Below are 17,337 nucleotides of genomic sequence, written 5' to 3'. Positions count from 1 at the left end.
GTTGAAAAACACAGTCTGGCCAGCTGTCCATTTAGTAATTCAGGGATTAGCTCTGTGCCAGTGGTGAGTGACTGATGACTTTATGTTTACAAATAATGAGTCGTCATCGGAGTGGGTCAGACCATTTACATCCTTCTCTGTCCCAACATGTGAATGAGGATTGAGCCTTGTGTCAGTGCTCTAAATCAGTGTTTCCCAAAGTGTGGGTCGCAGGAGAATTTATTTGGGTCGCCAGCCCAGCACAATTTATGTTGTGTTATAGGTCTAACTGATACCATTTGTCATTTGATACCAGGAAAGTTAACAGTTTTCTAGGATGTCGTTTGTTAACTACCACAGTTACGGTTTTGTCATAAAAGCTCATGAAACTGGCGCATGAAACTGGGGACGAACGCATCGCATAGGGGGAGCCAGAGCATGGATATCTACCTCTCAAAATGAAACCGTTCTATGCGGCGCCTGCCATGACCTGTACCTCGCAGTTGCAAACTGCAAGGGGCATGAATCCGCCTATTTGCACGAACATTAACAGATACCAGTTCCTCAACTTTACCGATTAAAATGTAGTGACCGTGCTGTCAACTAAAGCAGACATCCATAGACCGGATAAGGATATTCAATTTGCATGTTACAGATAGTTTCGATTGTAGATGCAATCTTTAAAGTTAATAGCAACCTCCTCACATTCTTATTTCTGATTTAAAATGCACAACAGTGCATTATATTAGACTACAATTTAATGATATGTATGCATTTTTATGCATTGGGACTCTGAGTTAAGCATTTCATGTCTGAAACTAAAAACACTTAAAAATGCTCCATCCATGGGAGTTCTGTGTCTGTCTGTCTGTCTCTGTATGTATGTGTGTGTGTGTGTGTGTGTGTGTGCGTGCATTGGAGAGAACAAGAGGAACACAACATTATAGAAAATAATTGAAGTGACGAATATTCTGTGGCATTATTTGGCACACTTGTTTTTTGGAATGAAACATTTTTTGGATTAAACTAGGCGCACTGTAGGCTATGTTTTCCAAAAGAGGATTATGTTTGTTGCGCGACATAGGCATTCACCCACTCCACATGTATTACAGTCAAATTTAGAAGTGAGATTTTTCGCCTTTGCAATTGTCCCTCTGTGTTTCCTGTAGGAGCAGAGGAAGTGTTGCCTAGATACAGCAGAGATTTTCCAGATTTTCACAAGACGATGGAGAAGTACGAAAAAATAAAAGTAGTTGGAAGAGGCGCATTCGGGTAATTTAAATTAACATAACACATCTCACCAACAGAGAAGTAAAATATGGTAGTAGTACGCTACTTGTTCCTTTGAGAAGAGAAATACAACTTTATCGTTAGGCTACTAAAAGTTTTGTTATCGTGCTGCTGCTGCAGCATGCATGCATGCAATGGCAAGGACAGACGTAGCATTTATGGTTACAGTGTAGCCAAGTCTTACACCTATTGACAATGTTGCTGCACATTTAGGAAACATGATATAATTTGTTACTTTGTTATTTAACATTTTTGCAAAACAACGGCTCTTGTCGATAAAAAGTAACTTATTTGTAGTTGTTCGTGGTATAACGTCGTCTGTCTGTCTCATCATCTCTTTCCCTTGCTTTTGTAACGTTACAATATTATTTTTCACACGCCCTACTTTCCCTTCGTACAGTATAGTGCACCTTTGTCGTCGTCGCAGTGATGGGGCCCTGGTAATCCTGAAAGAGATTCCGGTGGAGCAGATGACGCGGGACGAACGTCTGGCAGCCCAGAACGAGTGCCAAGTTCTCAAATTACTCAATCACCCTAACATAATTGAGTACTATGAGAATTTTCTCGAAGACAAAGCGCTCATGATAGCAATGGAATATGCGCCAGGTAGTTCACCCGTCTTCATGGATAGCATATAATGACACATAATACTAGGCCTACCTCATTTTGCCAAGGGATTTGTCCATGGTTGCCTACAGGGTTATTGCAGTTGTCCTGTGGGAAAATGCAAGCAAATATCCATTTATCCATATCCAAATATCTAGCATTACCACGACATCAGACAACACTCATACTAGGCTATGTGCAGTAATATTAGCTCACTGTGTACAATTCATTCAGCCATAGCCACTAAGCTGTTGGAGCCTTCCCTGTGCCAGTTACAGTTGTCATCAAGATATTATATAGCATTGGGGTCTGGAGCGGGTCATTACCCTGTTGGAGGACCCATGGCATGTGACTGGGACTGGGCTGTATGTTTAGCTCCAGGATGCCTTCTAGTCTAGAGATTTCATTGTGCCCTTCAGAGCTTCAAGGCACCCTGGGGCAGACACAGCAAAGCAGCAACAAAACATGACAGAACCTCCTCTGTTCCTAAAAATAGGTATTGTGTTCTTTTCTTCGGTGTGGTTTTTCTGTCATCCGTCCATCCTTCTGTCTGGCCTGGTTTCCAGGAAATTGTTGGAAAGGTGTAGCCTGGCTCAAGGACAAACCCATGATATTTCGTAGCAGATCTGACTCATGGATCAACTGTAGCAATTAAGTTTAACTTTCGCTGCTCTTGTGCCATATAACATTCATGACCTCAGAGTTCACCTTTGAAGTTTTCTTTGGCTTTTTGTCTTTTCAAACTTTCTTTGCTTTATCCTTTTACATATCAAAGGTATGCAGCCATACATGAGACAATTGCTTTTAATTTCACATTCGACGAAGATATGAAGCATTTTTTCAATACATTCAGCCTAGTCTGTATTACTGTAGTTGTACTCTCTGTTTATCGGCATGTCTGCCTGTCTGTTAACCAATACCACCATCTGTTTTGTGTCGGTGTTCTTTGTGTTTTGCATATAGGTGGGACGTTAGCTGATTACATTCAGAAACGCTGCAACTCCCTGCTGGATGAAGACACCATCCTGCACTTCTTTGTGCAGATCTTGCTGGCTCTGTATCACGTGCACAACAAACTTATTCTACACAGGGACCTGAAGACCCAAAACATCCTGCTGGACAAACACCAGATGATTGTCAAAATTGGGGACTTCGGGATCTCCAAAATCCTTGTCAGCAAGAGCAAGGCTTATACTGTGAGTGATGAAAGCTTAGACCTCTACAACACACCTACATTATACTCTACTCATTTATTACCACTGTGTGAAGCAGCTTATGTTTACTGTTGATATTGTTTTGCTGTTGTTGTAATACTAAATAAGGTTGTTTTGTTTACAGGTAGTGGGGACGCCATGCTATATCTCTCCAGAGCTGTGTGAGGGCAAGCCTTACAACCAGAAGAGTGACATCTGGGCCCTGGGCTGTGTGCTTTATGAACTGGCCAGCTTGAAGAGAGCTTTTGAAGCTGCAGTAAGAAAGGCGTCTTCCATGCCTGGTCAATCTCAGTCTTTGTTTCCCCCTCTAATTTCAAATGGTCAAATCGTCGCATGAATATTAATAATTATGATGGCTAATTTCAAACTGTCAAATCGTCATCGGACTATTTCATATCTTATCAGCATGATGGACAGTTGAATGGCAAAGTAGCATAAAAACACGAAAACTCACATCAGCATCTTAGAGGACGAGTGCCACTTACTACATTAACCAGTTTTGGAAGAAAAACAAAAACCCTCACAAATGCACACACTGGATCCACTCTTCTCTGTTTGCAGAACCTGCCGGCCCTGGTCCTGAAGATCATGAGTGGGACCTTTGCGCCGATATCGGACCGCTACAGCCCCGAACTGCGGCAGCTCATCCTCAACATGTTGAACCTGGACCCGTCCAAGCGGCCGCAGCTCAACGAGATCATGGCCCACCCCGTCTGCATCCGCCCTCTGCTCAACCTCCACACCGACGTGGGCAACGTGAAGATGCGCAGGTGAGGAGGATGTCTCCATGGCCACCGCCGCACGGTTGCCACAGCAACCTGCGAGGTGCAGCCGAGAAATAGCAACACTTAATTATGCCGAGTAAGCAAAGGATTAGCCTGACCCTGTTTCCCCTTCTACCAGTTTACCTGTGGCACCACGGGTAGAGCAAAGGGCTAACAACAACAAAGTTATGGGATGTATACCTATGTAGCATGCATGATACGTCTACCCAAAGTGATGTATAGTATTTTAATGTTGCCGTGACGAATGTTGACCACAGGATTGAGAAGCCACTGTCTACTGTACCAGCGGGCGCTCATGGCAGACCAGGGGGGCGTGTGGCCGGAACCCGGACGCGTGGTAGGTGCTGACACTGTGTTCTCATTATCTGTTTTGCAACAGTTCTTAAGACAAAACTACTTCTGACACACATCTGAAAGAAATGGTTATGCAACAGTAGGACAAAGGTGCCATTCTCTTTTTTTTTACCAAGTGCTCTATTCTTGTATCTCCGCTCGTACAGTGAGGTGGTAACCAAGCACCATAAAAAACTCTCTGATTGTAAATACTGATTGAATGTATACTACACTATACACTGCATGGTAAACTTAATCTAAGTGTAGTATAATGGGAATACCTGAAATTGTTTTATTGTCATACTACACCAAACATGACATTCTGTCTCTTTCTCTCTCTCTCTCTCTCTCCCTCTCCCTCTCCCTCTCCATCTCTCTGCAGATGGCCTGATGGGCCTTGGCCCCAGTAAGATGATGCACTCTCTTCCCCAGTCATCCGTGTACACCTGGGGCAGTGGTATCTCCTCCCCACTCCGGCTCCCCATGCTCAACACAGAGGTCCTGGAGGTGTCCCTGGGCCGCACCCAGAAGATGGGGGTCACCAAGTCAGGCCGCCTGCTTACCTGGGAGGTCAGTACCAGGGTCATCAAGTAATTTAATTCAATTCAAGATTTATTTATATAGCGCCATAACAAGAGAATGTGTCTCAATGTGCTTTAGAGGCCAGCTTAAGCTCGATCCTTGGTTCTCTTTGATGTAGCGGTATTAGCAATGGAACTCAAAGATATCTCACTGTACACCATAGTGTCTCATCACTGCTCTTGTGGGACTTGTGCTATGTACACTATTACACCCTTCCTGGCAGTGGTTTAATACTTTCAATTTCACTTTTTCATACATGCAAAGAGATACTGGCTCACTGATTTTGCATGTTCCTGTGTGTTAGCTTTCCTGGAATGTCTTCTCAATGTCCTCTGAAATGTATTTGAAATGAGCTTAGACAGAGTTATTATGAACAGGCAAAGTTAAAACGACAACTCGTAATACTACACTGCAGAGATACTTTCTGAGGGGACTCTGGCACGCTAGTAACTGTCACCTGACAGTGGCTGGCCGTGATCGTATAGTGGTTAGTACTCTGCGTTGTGGCCGCAGCAACCCCGGTTCGAATCCGGGTCACGGCATGTTTTATGTTGCTTTGGTGTTTACTGCATTTGTGGTGTCTAGGAAGCATTTTTGTGAAATTTGTCAGTGCTACAGCACAGGCAAACTCTGAGCACAGTGCAAAGAGACCCACAGCATGCTTTTTCTGTGGCTGTATGTGGCTCTTCGCTGCTGTATGTGGCTCTTCTCTGCTCTCGTGGGGCTTCTGTTACATACACCATACACAATTCCAGACAGGGGTTTCATTGAAAAACATGTCATGATTTGCATGGATTTGAATATAGGACTTGCGGTCAGGTCAGTGTTCATTGTAAAAGGCAGTTGGTTTAGGTGGTGAGGTAGAGAGATCTGAGTTGTGAGAGTCCCAAGTAGGACATGAATTACACATTCTTGTATTGTGTAATGATAATGAAGTTACCTTAGGACCATGATTTCATGTGGTTTTGGGAAGCAGATCATGTTTATGAAATCTGTCATTTTGTTAAATATTCAATATAAGACTCATCTGTTCAACTTAATTAATTCTCTTACAGAATATTTGTTCATATGAAAACACATTTTTTTCATTGTTGATATTTGATATTGTAATGTTATTGATATTGGTATTATTATTACTATTACTATTATGCTTAATGTAGTAGACTTTTTCCAACATTATTTGAAACTAATATTTTTAACTAATGTAGTGCTCATATACGGTACAACTGATGAAGGGCAAGTATTGCGGTTCTCCATGTATCATCATGCTTTGGACAAAAGCGTCTGCCAATTACCATTAACATAAACATAAACATAAACATAAACATAAACATAAACATGTCTTCTGTAAGGCCCCGTCTCTGGGGTTAGATGACCCCTGCCTGCCCGGTGCTGTGGACCACATGCAGGCCATGTTCATATCCCGCTTCCTGGAGGGACAGTCTGGGGTCACCATCAATTCTGTGTCCTGTGGAGACCTCTTCACCGCCTGTCTGACCGGTGAGATATTTCTCACTCTATTCAGGCTGCCTAAGTGTTACAAAGGATGTAAAAGCAAAGACAGAAGTACTACAAAGCAAGTAGATAAAAGCAAAAAAGACAAGGGAAGACTCTGTGAAAGGGGCACCAGGTTGAAGGGAGGGTTACCATAGAAATGTGATAAATAATTATGCAAATAAATTAACATGATGTTAACCAAATAAGTACCATATTATTTGTATATAATACTGTATAATGTAATGTCATATAATATAATATGTATTGTCATGTCATTGCATTGCGTGCGTTTTTCTACTATGGACTATAAGCAGGAAGTCAAAGCGGTACTTTCAGTTTCACTTTTTAATGCAAACAAAGCCACTTGCTCACTGTTTCTGCATTTTCTGCTTGTTCACTTTCCTGGAATGTCTTCTCACTGAAATATATTTTAAATGAGTACTCAAAAGGATAAAGTTCCTGTGCACAGCCTTCCAGGTGCTGGTGAGGTGCAGTCGTCAATAGATAAAAAGGAAAATAAAGTATCACCGCACACTGGTGGGATTTCTTTGCTTTTTTATTTTTAGTGAACAACGCGTTTCGCCTATGCTTCGTCAGGTTCACAGGTTCAGAGAGAAACTACTCATAGGCAAAGTTAACAACTACTGATAATACTACACCACAGAGATAATTTTTTAACGGGTCTCTGGCAGCCACGTAAGTGTCTCTGACAGTGGCTGGCCGTGATCGTATAGTGGTTAGTACTCTGCGTTGTGGCCGCAGCAACCCCGGTTCGAATCCGGGTCACGGCAGGTTTTATATAAACTGCTGGAGTTTTGTCCTCAAGTCCAGGAGGCATTTCTGTGAAGTTTGTCAGTGCTACAGCACCGGGGAACTCAGTACAAGCACAGTGCAGAGAGAGCCGCTGCAAGCTGCGTGGATGTGTGTGTGCCTCATTGCTGCTCTCGTGAGGCTCGTGTTACACAATCCAGAGACTTCCTGTGGGGGGGACTTTGCACTAGCTGTCGGGGCCAGTGGCGCAATGGATAACGCGTCTGACTACGGATCAGAAGATTCTAGGTTCGACTCCTGGCTGGCTCGGCTGACCTTTTCTGCCAAAGTCTGCCACGTGTGAAAGTTGATGCTTTGTGTTCTCGCTGCTGTGGCTTTGGAACTCTATAACTCAAGTGTCAGAGGGCAATTGATTTCTTTTTTTACGAGGCACAAGATGATCTAGAACTGCTGTTTCCCCTCTAGTGGTCAGACTGAAGTCCCCAACTGCATGTGGCTCATTCGTTCATCCCTTTAAGCAGCCTCTCCCATATGGTCTAGCGGTTAGGATTCCTGGTTTTCACCCAGGCGGCCCGGGTTCGACTCCCGGTATGGGAAAGATTTTTTAGGTGTTGCAGTTTTTACAGTGTGTCGATACCTCTACCTTGACCAAACCTTTTTCTTCAGCGCTAGTTGTGATTCATAGTACTACACATTCACTGGCATCACTTGTGAATAATGCGAGATTAAATGGCTCTCTGATCATCTCTCTGTCACCCACTCCCACTTCATTTAGCATAGTCCGAGATTAGATTACTGGATTAAATCTCTTGTTTGGGATTAAAATGGCTTGTTTTGTGTCGGTTGACATAATGTTGATATACATATACATGACCACATCTGTGCCCCTGTGCTCATGCAGTAATAGTCTTGCTAATCTCCTTTAATTTGTTGCCTCTCAACAGACCGAGGCATCATCATGACATTTGGTAGTGGCAGCAACGGATGCCTTGGGCACGGGAGTTTTAACGACGTGACGCAGGTAAATTGCTTCGGATGGGCTGTGGTGACATTTATGAAGATTGAAAGTCCCCCATTAAAATGCAGCTGAGAGTCTTACTGTTCATCATACGGAGTGTTACGGTTCATTGGCATTTCTGAAAAGAAAGTGTGCAATTAAAACATTTTTCCAGACGTAGTAAAATTATAGAAAATTACATTTTACATTTACATTTTACATTTTATCTATTGTATAAATACCGTACAATACTGTATGTATTTGATTGAAAATCTTTTTTAAGATTCTGATTTCACCAGAAAGATACTGAATAATAGAAAAAAGACCATAGTCTTGATCCTACAGAAGTTAAACATTAACAACATTCTAACTCAGGCGTTCAGTAATCTGTTGACTTTCTTTTCATCATCTTGCTACACAGTTCAGTCCAGTTCAGTCCAGTCATCCTCAATCACATCATGAATGGCATAGTAACTAGAAAGCATGTTCAGGAAATTAATCAGCAAGACTGGAAAAAAGCCTGAAAATGGTCTTAGAGCAGAGAGTGAGTGAGTGAGAGAGATCTCTGCTTTGACTGAGCTGAGTCTTGAGTGTGCCTTCATGGATCATGAAGATCATGGAGGCCCTGCTGGCCTACGAGAGAGAGAGAAAGGGAGGGACAGTATATGGAGAGAGGCCTCTGCTCTGCCTGGACTGAGTTTTATCCTGTGTGTGTGTGTGTGTGTGTGTGTGTGTGTGTGTGTGTGTGTGTGTAGCCTAAGATCGTGGAGGCCCTGCTGGGCTACGAGAGAGAGAGAAAGGGAGAGACAGTATATGGAGAGAGGCCTCTGCTCTGCCTGGACTGAGTTGTATCCTGTGTGTGTGTGTACAGCCCAAGATCGTGGAGGCCCTGCTGGGCTACGAGCTGGTGCAGGTCTCCTGCGGAGCCTCCCACATCCTGGCCGTGACCAACGAGGGAGAGGTCTTCTCCTGGGGCCGTGGCGATAACGGTAAACACAAGAGACCTCTTCTCCTCTTCACAATGCCTGCTTCTGATTTCATTCACTTGACTTTTGACTCCTGACTGACTCCTGATTCCTGATCATTTTCTATCCTGAACCAACTCTTAACATTAAAAGTGTTTGTTTTGATCACATCATGTTTGCCCTTAGGTAGCATAGGGCGTGTGACTTTAAAAAAAAACTAAAAAAACAATGTGTGACAGTAAAAAAAACAAACAATGTGTGACAAATGTAAGCGTAGGACAAAGACTCACTGATGGCACTGCCCTCAGCCAAAAGTGTCATAGTTTCCGCCATAACCCTCCCTCTGTACCATGTGACTGTGTGTGACCCCACGTGGTTCTGGGGGACACTTTCCGCTGCAGGTCGCCTGGGGCTGGGCAACCAGGACTCCCACAACACCCCGCAGCAGGTGAGCGTGCCGGCCGACTTCGAGGCCCAGAACGTGCTCTGTGGGGTGGACTGCTCCATGATCATCAGCACACAGCAGCAGATCCTCGCCTGCGGGAGCAACAGGTGAGCTCTCGGCCTTCCGCCGACACCGCAAGAGTCACTCGACGGTCATCCTCATGTATGCGACAAAGCAGGATGACTTAGGAAAAGGAAATCAAATGATGAGATCTTCATGTCTCATGCATATACCAGTCGAAATCATGCATTGTTCCCTCACGTTTAGATTTTGTTTACCAAAAGTTATATGTCTATCATTTGTGTATAATCCCATTTTGTTTTGTGATTAATTAATGAAGCGCATGTATCCCTTGTTGTCTGAGAGCATTGTCTGATTCACAATGCCATTGTTCCCCGGAGGCTTAAGTCAAGCTTTTATTCACAGTAACTTGCACACAAAAGTGACATTGTTTGAATTGGCTGGCTATGCCTAGCTCTGCCCTAATGAAACTGCTCTCTCTCTCTATCATGCATCAGTATCGGTGTCATGCATGCATTGCAGTGCAAGAAAGTGAAGTGTGCCAGCAGTACATTCTTTCTCCTCTTCATTTCACATGCAGTCAGACCGCATTCTGTACGCATGACTATCCGATGCGGAACCCTTAACTCATTACAGGCCTGCCTCAGTGCTGACTTAGGGAGTGTTCACCTGTACAGTTCACCTACCTCTGAGCTGCAACCGCAGAATGCAATTTACCCACAGAGTCACTTTCCATTGCAATTGAACAATAATTCCATCACATTTTTTAAATATTCTCAGGATTGATGGATTGATTGGCCCATGTGTCGGGCAGCATAACATGTGTCATGGTGTTGAGGTACACAGAAGTTGGAGAAGGTTCTAGAACACTGAACTGCCATGCTGCAGTGCTAGTTGGATGAGGAGGAGACTTATGAGTGGTTCAGTGCTCAGGGGAGACGGCACCAGCTGGACAGATTCCACACCAGTGAGAGGCACTTCCTGGTCATGACGCATTGCATCTCACCGCTGGGCATTCCTACGTCTTCTCTCGCTGGACATTCCCTCTCAGAGCAGGAAACTCCCCCTCACCACACCGCCCTCCGTCAGCCTTCCATGGTGATGATGAGGAGGCACCTGGTGTACTGAGAGACATGGAAACTATGCCACTGATATTTCCCAATAGTCTGTTTTTCTTTTTTAACTGTTTTGAAACAAACCGGTGTATCTACCATGTGCATGACATTGTCCTCAGCTGTTCTCTTATCGTTATTGTGCCTGAGAAGTTAACTTTGAAGGGACATTCCAGGATTTTGGTACATTTCCTGTCCCACCACTTAAATCTCAGATGTACATATCCAAAATATCTAAATGACTATTTTTTGTGAATAATGTACTTGTTATGAGACAAACTGTAAAATTTGGTGGAAAAATAAGCTCCTTAGATATTATTCAAAAGACCGAATACCCTTGGACCACCTCAAAAAATGGCCATTTTCTCTTGTCCCACACATTGGGTGACCAACTCCTTTGCCAAATTTAACAATTAAAATAAACTCTAAATAAATTACTTCCTCTTGTATATTGTTGATATTCATCTTATGAAAACAATTTCTTTGATCTACATTGTATTGCATGTTACAGTTTTTATGCTATTAAGTTGTGTCCCACAACATGCGCGCAACCCTTTTACCATAAGGAATTTTACCTGGCAGAGAAAGAGTTAAAAATATTTGTCTACTGGCACAAAGGAAGTTACAACACAAGGACATTTTCTGCCCACATGGCAAGACCAAAGGAAAGTGCTCTAACAATTTTCAGGTTTTTTTTTCAAATATGTTTGTCCAAGTTGCGTGTGTCACTCAGTGAACGCAACTCTGTTACTCATATTGTACGACTAATATTGAGTAGAGTCAAAATTTACTTTATATACTTATATAACCATATTTGTCCTTGATCTTGTATACATAGCTAAATTTTACAGTTAGCATCTGTTCCCGGGGTAAACCACAACTTAGCCTAGATTTGCAACCCTGTTACTCGCAACCCTGTTACTGTAAGTTGCATACCAAGCATAGAATCTAATGTAAAAAAACTGCTTCGATACCTGAGCTTGACGAATCAAACTTTTTGATAGTCTATTACCTGTAGTTAATAAATATATGACTAAAAATGATCAAATTGAAGATCAATTTTTCCGAAGTGGCCACCCCTGAAATGTACCAAAATCCTGGAATGTCCCTGAAACAAACCGGTACATCTACCGGTTTGAAACAAACCGGTGCATCTACCATGTGCATGACATTGTCCTCAGCTGTTCTCTTATCGTTATTGTGCCTGAGAAGTTAACTTTGAATCTGTTGTCCATATTTATAGATAGATGTGGATGTGGATTGTTCCCTAGTGGTGACAGTAATCGCTTTTGAATGGATCCTTATTTGCCTGTCATATTGGATTCAGATGCCCTGTTTCACATCAGCTTGTGTCTGGTATTCTTGCTGACAGTATAAACCGCCGTGACAGCAAACAGCTTGTTTTCTCTCTCTTATTTAAAAGAGAGAAATCATAGCATCCGTCTTCCGGGCCTCCACTGATGCCAGGCATGCCTACGTCACGTCATTTCAGATTTTGGATGACTGATTACTCCTAAAGGTACTGTATCCCCCTCTCGCCCCCTCTCAGGTTCAACAAGCTCGGGCTGGACCGAATAGTTGGAATAGAGGAGCCTGTCCCCCCGGATCAGCTGGAAGAGGTCCAAGCATTCCGTCCCATCCAATCAGCTCCTCTGAGTGTGGAGAAGATTGTTTACATTGATATAGGAACGTCCCATTCTGCTGCGGTCACAGGTGCGGCTGGATTCTTCTGTCGCTTATCACTGACAACCTTGTAAATTGGAATGACAAAGATGGAAGCAATGGTCATACTTCATTATTTTCCACAGTAAATCTGTTTATATATATATATATATATATATATATATATATATTTGAGTTTTGAGATTAAACACAACTCCAGCATCTCAAATATTGAAGTCCACTGTATCAGGAGTAAACACGAGTACCGATCATCCCTTACGCCTCTTGTCCTGTCTCTCTCCTCTGCCTAGAGAAGGGCCAGTGCTTGACCTTTGGCAGTAACCAGCACGGCCAGCTGGGCTGCAACTCTCGGCGTAGCAGCAGAGTGCCGTACGTGGTGCCCAAGCTCCAGGGCATCACCAGGGCAGCCTGCGGAGACGCCTTCACCCTGGCCATCGGAGCTGGTAAGACACACAGCTGCCACAAACAAGAACACAGCAAACAGCACGGACAATGGTACAATGGTAACTGGCCATCGGAGCTGGTAAGACACACAGCTGCCACAAACAAGCTAAGATTTGGTGTAGCAACAGCACGTGTTAGATTTTGTTTTCTGAATGCATCAGTGATTCTCTCTCATGACATGCGCAGTAGTGGATAAACCACAGAGCAATAATCATGATCATGATATCATGATCCAACAATATTATGTGTCCTTTTTGCCTAACTGACCCCAATGCAATCTAAAATCCACATACGGTACATAATTGAACAAAAAAAGAGAAAACTGTATGTGTCTATTAAGTGTTTATAAAATTAGGCTTACTTCATGAGCATTTCATGATAATGCTTAAATAACTAGTGGAAAAGTGGAAAGTGGAAAATTCTGCAAAAGAAATATTTCAAATAAGCAAAGAGGATGCCCAATTCCATTGTTCACCACGCAGAAATCACCCACACAAGATTGACAGCAACGAGCCAGTCTTTTGAGAACACGAGGGGAATCAATAGAAAGAGGGTTCCTTTTTACTACATAGAACAATGAACAGACATTCCAATAATGATGTAAAAGGTGCCATAGGTGTCAAAGGTCAGAGGTCAGCTCCGCCACCAGCTGGGGTCTAAAACCGGGTTGTGGCCTCTGAAGACCCTCATTGTGTTTCCAGGGAAGACTTTGTACCTCTAGTCTGTTGTGTGTGGCTCAGACACAAGAATATCTGTCACGTCTAAATTCGTCAGGGTTTTACAAATCAGTGGAGTGGGGAGTAGAAGACTGGTAAAGAGAGAGTGAGGAGAATATGTGTTTGTTAATGACAGAAGCAGTGGTTTTCTTTACTATATTCAACATATTGCACTGTTTGCTGTGTTCTATATATTGCACTGTATATTGTATTCTACGTATACATTGCACTCTATCAACAGTTGAGGCCTGGTTAATCCCCATATGTAAACATGATGATGTCATCCCGTTGTATGTTTCACTCTTCATCTGTCTGCTCTGTATTTCCCCTGTTTTCCCTGTAGATGGGGAGGTCTACACCTGGGGGAAGGGAGCTCGCGGTCGCCTGGGCAGGAAAGAGGAGGATTCTGGGATACCAAAGGCGGTTCAGCTTGACGAGACCCATCCATTCACCGTCACCTCGGTGGCTTGTTGTCATGGCAACACCCTCCTGGCGGTGAAACGTAATGTCTCACTCATTCTTGCTTTGCACCCCTTTGTTGCATAATAACACAGTATCTTTGAGAAAGCAGGAAATCAGATACCTCGACCTCTCAAAAATAGACAAGGAGAGAGAAAGAAAAAAAAAGACCAGCGACGGCACAGGATTCCATTCTTCAGGGCTGGAAACGCTCATAACTGAAGTCGTATGACGCTCATCACCTTGTAAAAAAAAAATAAAAAATCAGAAGAGTGGCTCGAACCAAATGAGACATCTCCTCAAACAAAAGAGGTGTGTAATTGCCCCTTTTAGTGTCAGTTTGACTCTTTGTAGCCCTCCTCCCATTCAGGCCAATTTGGGCAGGGCAACTGCGCTTTAGTCTTAGAGCTGCCTTTGTGTCCCCCATGATGCCCGAAGGGGGTTGACAGAAACTCTGCCTAATTAAGTCAGGGATGAGGCAATCCTGTGTGTGCAGCTCTTTCATTAATACGAGAAAGGCAATAAAAAATGAACAGCAGGAGGGTGCTGGTCGCATTTAGCTTGTTAGACTGCAGAGAAGGTGGGAGGAAAAAGGGCGGGGGGGGGGGGGGCGGCACCACGCATGCAGCAGTGAGCTCATATCCAAAAGTGACCGAGAGATTGAGAAATAGACAGAGAGAAAGAGACAGAGAACTAGAGCACCCTAGATGCGTGTCCCTAATGTTGCTAAGCATGCTGAGCTAAAGCATGGTGTAGGTGACCTATCGAGTCTCAGTGAGGATATGGTAGCTCATCATGCTGTGTAATCTCCTCTGACAATCAGAAACCGTCTCACGACATCCAATACCTTTGTGCTTTAGGGATCCTGAATAACTGCTACATCATTAAAAGGACATGTGGATCAATGTAACACTTAATGGAGATACTGTATCAGGACATTCAGTCGCATTGTGTTGCATTGGCAATTAAGTGCTTGATGTCATTACTTTCAATGCAAGTAAAGTCTTGTAAGGTCTCATACATGTAGAATGAATCATGGGGTGTTGATGTTGTAGCTACATGTTGTAGTCTGTGTCACTGTGCTACTTGAAAACACACCCAGCTTACGCACAGCAGCACTCAGTAGGACATTGCTCTGTCATCTATGGTTAGATAATGGTATACTACTACTAATAATAATAATAACAATAATATAGTAACATCTGAATGTATTGAACTGAGTGGTGGATTAAAATCGGGCCTGCTTGCCTGACCCTCTCCCTCCTCCCTCACCCCCTCCCTCCATCCCTCCATCCTGACCACATTTGAAATAGATGCAGGTTTAAAGGAAGATTACAGGGGCAAAAATCCTCAGGAAAGGATGGCTCTGTAATCCGCTGGACTGGTGACACGTGAATGTGCAGAGCTGTATGTGACTGAGCCCAGCGCTGTAACTAAGTGAAATATTTATCCAGTTGGGCTCATCCCTCCCTCTTTTTTCGACTTGCATTTTTTTTTCTGTAATCTGTTTAAAAGACCTGCATAGTTTTAACTATGAGAGAGAGAGAGAGAGAGACGCTTTGGAGCTAAATAGATGTCAGGCTTTTGTTGAAGTTTCCTCCTGTCTTTCGCAACAGTCCCTTTGAAGTGTTCTCATCCGTCCCAGTGATTATGAGGAAGTCAGGGTGTCATTCTTTCACTATGAGAATGAAAATGAGTTGCAGCCCATGTGATGTAACATCACCGATGGGGTGTCATGATGTAATGTTGCAATTGGCAATGTTGGATCTCACCTCTTCTTTGTTTCCCTCTCTCCTCTCCTCTCCCCAGCTCTGTTTGAAGAGTCGGTACCAAAGTGACCCCTGTGATGACGACGACGAATCGAAAGCAGAGAGGACAAATGCAGCATGAAGGACAAACAGACACGTAGAATCACGCTGTGTCTGTTTTGGGAAAACACTTAATTGTTTATGAGTGTTAAGCCATGGGCCCGATCATGTGAGGTTTAATGGTATCAGATATTTTCAGGGACAAAACTGAAAAATGAAAATATTGCACTACACAACTAAAGGGCTAGTTGTGTTTGGTTCACAAGACCAATGTAAATACAGGTTTGAAGCCTCACATAATGGAAGTGTGATAGGTAAATAATGGCTTTTGTTGAAGAGAAAATGGGTGATTTTCTCACAAACAAGGTTGCCATTTTAGGCTCCCCTCCCAGGAAGAGGAACTGGCTGGACAGGTGTAAGCATGGCAGTAAGGGAGTTAGGGAGGGGAGTCATGTTCCTAACAGACTTTAACTGCCTTTCATATGTAAATTTGCAGGCACTGATATTTACATTAATACTAATACAGTGGTGACCTGTTTAATGACAATTGTGCCATTCTGTTTGGAAATCCACATTTAAGTGCACAGATTTTTGAATTTCATATTAACTGAAATAGTATGTGAATGCTATGTAAGTGGCAACAGTATTATCATGTAAAGGGACTTTATTGTAACATCATCTGTTTCATACCAAAGAGGCACTGCTAAATCAACTATGAACATTTAAATACATTATTTATGATGACAAATGTTTGTTATTCGTCAGGTGAGTCAGTTCTCTCCAGTACTGGTTTTTGTCTGTTACCAGGTACAGCTTTGTTTATGACATAGTTCTGGTCATTCAGTAAAGTAATTACATTGAGAACCTTGTGCTCCTGTTTTAGGACTTCCTTAAGCAGATATTCGGCCTCTCTCTCTCAAGGATATTTTTTGCATTTCTAGCCTCCAGAAGAGTTGCAACATGTTGGCAAACTGACACATTTATTCTTAGGAGTGAACTTGTATTACATCAATATGCCACTGAGAAATTCCCTATGAGGCATTTCAACCATTTCAATCATTTTATAACCTTTATAAGGAGAATCGTGAGAAGCAGTGTGGAAGGATTTAACTGAAGGAAAAAAGGTTTGGCATGTGTTTTCCCCATCTACTTCTACCACTGTGTTGTGCCACAATCAAAGATACTGGGCTATCATTTTTTGATGACGTAATGTCTGAGCAATACCAATGGTTGCAGTGCACCTCCTCCATTTACCAATGACGCTTTTCACCTTAAAGTACGACGTCATAGTTTTGCCTTTTTTATTTTTAATTAAAAAAAGTATACAAAATATAGGCCTATATCTACGATGAAATTAAATGAACTCAATACTTACTGGTCGAGCGCAAATATGTTTACGTCACCGCTAGAGGGAGACCTCTTCCTAATTAGTGATTCAAGTTAATTGTTATTGTGTGGTGTAGGCTTATTTGATGTGTTCGATTTCGAGAACCTTTAAGCACGAAATACATATCATCCGTCATGTTTCACTCTTCTGTTAATGTGATGCATAATAACTTGCCATTAAAGGAGAGGGGAGAGGAAAGGAAATTATCATGACTAGACAAAGGATAGACCAAGGGCCAGCGCA

The 17,337-nt window shown here is 42.9% G+C and overlaps 1 protein-coding gene and 4 non-coding genes across 7 annotated transcripts; all 5 read left to right on the top strand.

Annotated features, from left to right (window-relative positions):
• Positions 1-1,182: 1,182 nt before the first annotated feature.
• nek8 (NIMA-related kinase 8) lies at positions 1,183-16,455 on the top strand. 3 transcript variants are annotated; one of them, XR_012986423.1, is made up of 15 exons: positions 1,183-1,251; positions 1,670-1,875; positions 2,839-3,071; positions 3,214-3,345; positions 3,651-3,859; positions 4,132-4,211; positions 4,590-4,777; positions 6,142-6,289; positions 8,002-8,078; positions 8,926-9,043; positions 9,421-9,571; positions 12,147-12,310; positions 12,571-12,723; positions 13,784-14,211; positions 15,709-16,455. XR_012986423.1 is itself a non-coding variant. In XM_076281564.1 (15 exons), the coding sequence occupies exons 1-15, from the start codon at positions 1,205-1,207 to the stop codon at positions 15,735-15,737; spliced, it is 2,094 nt and encodes a 697-aa protein (XP_076137679.1). In that variant the 5' UTR covers positions 1,183-1,204; the 3' UTR covers positions 15,738-16,455. The 3 variants fall into 3 exon arrangements, 1 of the variants encoding a protein (XP_076137679.1); XM_076281564.1 differs by having other exon boundaries at positions 13,784-13,942; XR_012986424.1 differs by lacking the exon at positions 1,670-1,875 and having other exon boundaries at positions 1,187-1,251.
• Positions 5,260-5,331, top strand: trnah-gug (transfer RNA histidin (anticodon GUG)). The gene has a single exon. It is a non-coding gene; the product is annotated as a tRNA-His (tRNA).
• On the top strand, positions 7,006-7,077 carry trnah-gug (transfer RNA histidin (anticodon GUG)). The gene has a single exon. It is a non-coding gene; the product is annotated as a tRNA-His (tRNA).
• Positions 7,294-7,366, top strand: trnar-acg (transfer RNA arginine (anticodon ACG)). Its single transcript has one exon. It is a non-coding gene; the product is annotated as a tRNA-Arg (tRNA).
• On the top strand, positions 7,583-7,654 carry trnae-uuc (transfer RNA glutamic acid (anticodon UUC)). Its single transcript has one exon. It is a non-coding gene; the product is annotated as a tRNA-Glu (tRNA).
• Positions 16,456-17,337: the final 882 nt, after the last annotated feature.

Source organism: Alosa pseudoharengus, unplaced genomic scaffold, assembly GCF_046254945.1.
Source record: "Alosa pseudoharengus isolate Yale_2024_CS ecotype anadromous, Long Island Sound unplaced genomic scaffold, YU_APseudo_1.1 YU_APseudo_1.1_scf_13, whole genome shotgun sequence".
In the NCBI taxonomy this organism is placed as follows: Eukaryota; Metazoa; Chordata; class Actinopteri; order Clupeiformes; family Clupeidae; genus Alosa; species Alosa pseudoharengus.
Note: the sequence above shows the minus strand (reverse complement) of the source record. Positions and strands in the feature narration are given on the sequence as shown.

Coding starts and splice junctions, on each gene's coding strand:
- nek8 (XM_076281564.1), top strand. CDS start 1,205: ATGGAGAAGTACGAAAAAATAAAAGTAGTTGGAAGAGGCGCATTCGG. Junction 3,346..3,650: donor AGAGAGCTTTTGAAGCTGCA/GTAAGAAAGGCG, acceptor CTCTGTTTGCAG/AACCTGCCGGCCCTGGTCCT. Junction 4,778..6,141: donor GCCGCCTGCTTACCTGGGAG/GTCAGTACCAGG, acceptor GTCTTCTGTAAG/GCCCCGTCTCTGGGGTTAGA.